At 31.2% G+C, this 5,010-nt stretch overlaps 1 protein-coding gene across 1 annotated transcript; it reads left to right on the top strand.

Moving 5' to 3' along the window:
• Positions 1 to 696: 696 nt before the first annotated feature.
• On the top strand, positions 697 to 4,833 carry LOC105556523 (the record flags this gene model as incomplete). The annotated part of the gene is made up of 4 exons (XM_012003620.1): positions 697 to 976; positions 1,148 to 1,216; positions 1,577 to 2,391; positions 2,439 to 4,833. Coding segments are annotated over exons 1-4 (3,559 nt in total), but the record flags the coding sequence as incomplete, so codon positions are not given.
• Between the last annotated feature and the right edge of the window lie 177 nt (positions 4,834 to 5,010).

The raw sequence follows: 5,010 nt of genomic DNA, 5'->3' as shown, positions 1-5,010 counted from the left end.
TTTCATATGACATGTTGCAGAATTCTGTCAGAAATGTTGAGCATGAAATGTGAAATATTGAAATAATTTTTAAATCTTTCTGAAACCTTTCTGTAACAATTTGTGCTGTATGGGATGTACGCCCCTGTTTAAAATAATAAATAGAAGATGATCAGATTACATTAGATTACATGCAATTTCAATGTAAATAAATAAGAGTCTTATTAATTTACATTGAAATTGCATGTAACGTAATGTAATCTGATCATGTTCCATCTAATATTTTTAGCAGGAATTGTCGGCAAAATGTTGTGGACAAAACTGTTGGCAATTGGGAATGTAGACAAACAAAGCTTTTTTAATAGCATTTCTAATTAATTGATATAATACAAATATTAAACTAATAAAAATAATATTTTGTTTCAGATTTGCGAGTCATTTATATTCTCCGGCCAAGACCAAGATGTACTTAATTATTTGACAATTTGACATAGTTGTAAACTTTAGATAAAATAATTTGACATTATTAAAAATTTGACATTCTAAGTAATGTTTGATATTATTGTCGAAAATTTGACATTACAAGTTATAAATATTAAACATTTTAATATTTGGTATTTGTATGATTTTATTCAACTGTAATAAATTTACATTTGTGCATTCTGCTGAACAAAAGAAAAATTTTATTTAATAAATAAGATTAAGCAATAATTGAAAATGGGTAGACGAAAAGCTGTTCGTACTGTAGAGGAAGAGGAAGAATTTCAGCGACTGAAAAGAGAACGAAAGGCTATAAATCAACAAAAATATCGTGAAAAAAATAAAGAAAATGCAGCAAACAATGTAGCTGGGCCATCTAAAATTTGTAAATCACAGAGCAATAGTACTTTGACAACTCCGAATTCAAAACTTGATAACAATAATGTTAATATAATAAAGAGACTGTTAACTACCAACGAAGTATTTGCGAGTGTCGTTGAAAATACTACAAAAACAAGTCAGTCAATTTCAGTGAATGTAAATGATAATTTTTCCAAAGCTGATAATGAACAATTATTGCCAACACACAATATTAAAGATTCAATCAAAAGAAAAGTACAAAATTTTCGAGCCAATTACAAAGGATTTCAAAACATAAACTATCATAATTTGAATCAACATTATATAGGAAAAATGGATGAAGAATGCCAACATTGTAGAGCAAAGCATTTTCACGCTGAAAAAGTTCACAATAAAGGTAATTCATTCAATGATTGTTGTAGTCATGGAAAAGTTATATTGGAACCTCTACCATCACTTCCTAATGAACTACAACAATTATTTTCTGGAAATCATCAGAAATCCAAAAATTTTTTAGAAAATATACGAGGTTATAATAGTGTTTTTTCTTTTGCATCTTTCAATACTAATTTGGTTAATTTTAATGCACAAAGACGAGGACCTTATTGTTTCAAAATTCAAGGTCAAATTTATTATCAAATTAACACTGCATTATACCCTGCTGCAAACAAACAGTCAAGTTATGGACAGCTTTTTATTCTTGACGCTAACGAAGCTACAGAATGTCGTTTAAACGTAAATTCAAATCTCGATAAAGAGTTATTACATACGTTAGATAATATTATCCGTAGCAACAATATATTTGCTCAGTCATATCAAATGATGCACGAAGAAATTCGTGATCTAGAAAATTTAGGTTTAAATGTACCTGACTTAAAAATGGGATTTTTAAATAAAAAAACAGGTATTGATCGCGGAAGATATAATGTTCAAAGAACTAACGAAGTTGCTGCAATTTTTTCAACTACCGCAGATGGAGATATTCCTGATTGTTATGTTACAATTAGAAACAAACGTAATAAAACTTTAAAATATGTTAGTACAATGGATCCAAACGTTGAACCTTGGATTTATCCAATGTATTATCCGCATGGTACGCAAGGTTGGTGCGATGATATTAAACAAATCAACGGAAAACGTGTGACTAGATCCATGTACGTTCAATACCGAATAGCTGTACGAGATAATTTCAATGTTTATTTAATGGGTAAACGACTATTTCAACAATGGCTTGTTGACAGCTATGTAAAAATCGAAAAAGACAGAATTAATTGGTGCAAAGAAAATCAAAAACAGTTGAGAGTGGAAAAACATCAAGGACTGATCGATTATTTAGAAAAAGTAGCGACTAACGCTAATGCTCGTATTGGACGAGTAATGATTCTTCCATCGACATTTATTGGTTCACCTCGAAATATGATGCAAAATTACCAAGATGCGATGGCTATTGTTCGTAAGTATGGTAAACCGGATGTTTTTATTACAATGACGTGCAATCCAAATTGGCTTGAAATTAAAGAAAATTTACTTTCAAATCAACAACCTGCTGATAGACCTGATATTTGTGCTAGAGTTTTTGATATAAAAAAAATTATCTGGTAGATTTAATTGTTCGACAGAAATTTTTCGGTGAGGTAAAAGCATTTGTTTATGTAATCGAATTTCAGAAACGTGGTTTGCCCCACGTACATATGTTAGTAACTTTGAAACAAAATTGCAAAATTAGTAATTCGGAAACTGTTGACAAACCTATTTCCGCTGAAATTCCCGATCCTGCTATTGATAAAAATTTATATGAAATTGTCATGAAAAATATGATTCATGGACCTTGTGGTGATTGGTGCATGGTAAATAGAAAATGTTCAAAACATTTTCCAAAACCCTTTCATGAGGAAACAACTATGGATGAAAATGGTTATCCACAATATCGTCGAAGAAACACTAACATTTCGTATGAAAAACTCAAAGGTTTTGTAGTAGATAATCGATTTGTCGTTCCTTATTGTCCAATATTATTAATGATTTTTAATTGTCATATTAATGTTGAAGTTGTTTCAAGTATTAAGTCGGTGAAATATTTATATAAATATATTTATAAAGGTCACGATGCAGCGTCCGTAGTCATAGGAGAAAATTTGAATAATATAGAGATTGTTCATGATGAAATTAAGGATTTTATAGAAGCACGTTATGTAGGACCAGTTGAGGCTTACTGGCGTATTGCAGGTAAAACATTGCAAGAGAAAAGTCATGCTATTATTCGTTTACCTGTACATTTGCCAAACGAACAAAATGTAATTATCTCTAATAATTTAAACGAAGAAAATTTACGATATGCTTTAGAACGTATAACAATGTTGATGGACTATTTTGATTTAAATAAACGAGATATTGATGCATGCCAGTACGTGTATACAGACATACCTTCATATTATGTATTCAAAAAAGTAACGCTTGACGGAAAACAAGTTAATCGTTGGGAAAAACGTCAATGTAGATTTAATTGCATCGGACGTATGTACTCAGTTAGTCCAACTGAAATCGAGTTATTTCACTTGCGTATTCTTTTATTGAATGTTAAAGGAGCAACAAGTTATAATGAATTAAAAACAGTTAATGGTGAATTGCATCAAACGTTTACTTCTGCATGTTTGGCTTTGGGTTTAATTGAAGATGATAACGAATGGAAACTTGCAATAAACGAAGCTTCTGTCTGGATGATGCCGAAACATCTTAGGCTACTTTTTGTACGAATATTAATGCATTGCCAACCAGTGCACCCAAAAGAATTGTGGGAAGAATTTAAAGTTGCATTGTCTGAAGATTATATACGACGATTTGGACAAGTTACTGGAATAAGAAAAGCTTATGTTCAAATTGATCAATTACTTCGCAAAGAAGGTTGGGAACTTTCGCAATTTCCAGAAATGGAACAAATAACGGCAGAATATGAAAAAGAAGATACGGAACAATTGCAAAGAGAAGCTTTACTCGGTCAGCAACAGTACAGTCAGTTAAATTGTGACCAAAAAAGTATTGTGGATTATGTTTCAACTCTTTTGGAAAAAAACGACAGTCAACAGATAAAATGTTTATACATTGACGGTCCAGGTGGTTCAGGTAAAACTTTCGTTTATACAACACTATACTATTTACTTAAATCTCAAGGCAAAGTTGTTAGTTCAATGGCTTTTACTGGTATCGCTGCAACGTTATTACCAAATGGAAGAACAGTACATAAAACTTTAGGTTTACCCGTACCCCTTTTTGCTGACTCAACATCAAATATAAAAATTCAATCAAAAGAAGCTGACTGTTTGAAAAAAACAGATGTTTTTATTTGGGACGAAGCACCAATGGCACCGCGATATGCCCTTGAAATCATGAATTATCTTTTGCAGGACATAATGCAAAATAATATACCGTTCGGTGGTAAGATTGTTGTTCTTGGTGGGGATTTCAGACAACTATTACCAGTGAAACAAAAAGCTACACGTTCTGAAACGGTAAATTTATCAATTAAATTCAGCTCATTATGGCAACATTTCAAAATCTTTTCATTAACGGAAAATATGCGCATTTTACCACATGAACATGAATTTGCTCACTTTTTATTAGATTTGGGTAATGGTACTTTGAACGATCAGTATAATAATGTTGAAGTCCCACTGAGATGTTTGGCAGATTTAAATGCAGACATAGTAAAAGATACATACGAAGAAATAATTAAACACAATCAGTATAGACTTGCGGCAAAACGTGCCATACTTTCCGCACGAAATGTTGATGTGGACGCAATAAACAAACAAGTTGTGAATTTACTTGAAGAATCAACAGAAAGAATATATACAAGTGTAGACACTGCTGAGACTACTAACGATAATCATGATATTAATGAAGCCATTTTAACAGAGTATTTAAATACTTTAAATCCACCAAACCTTCCACCTCATGAACTTCGATTAAGAAAATATACGGTTATCATGCTGATTAGAAATCTGAACATTAGTGAAGGTTTGTGTAATGGAACAAGGTTGTTAATCTTAGAATTAAGAAACAATTTGTTAAAGTGTGAAATTTTAACTGGTGATAAAAAAGGAGAAATAGTGTTTCTGAATCGCATAACTTTATATTGTGAAGATATTTATCCATTTGTGTTTAAAAGAAGACAATTCCCAGTTAAAATAGCTT

This window comes from Vollenhovia emeryi, unplaced genomic scaffold, assembly GCF_000949405.1.
Source record: "Vollenhovia emeryi isolate VEMERY1.0 unplaced genomic scaffold, V.emery_V1.0 DF939956.1, whole genome shotgun sequence".
NCBI classification, from domain to species: Eukaryota; Metazoa; Arthropoda; class Insecta; order Hymenoptera; family Formicidae; genus Vollenhovia; species Vollenhovia emeryi.
The sequence above is the reverse complement of the archived record's forward strand: the minus strand, read 5'-3'. Positions and strand labels throughout refer to the sequence as shown.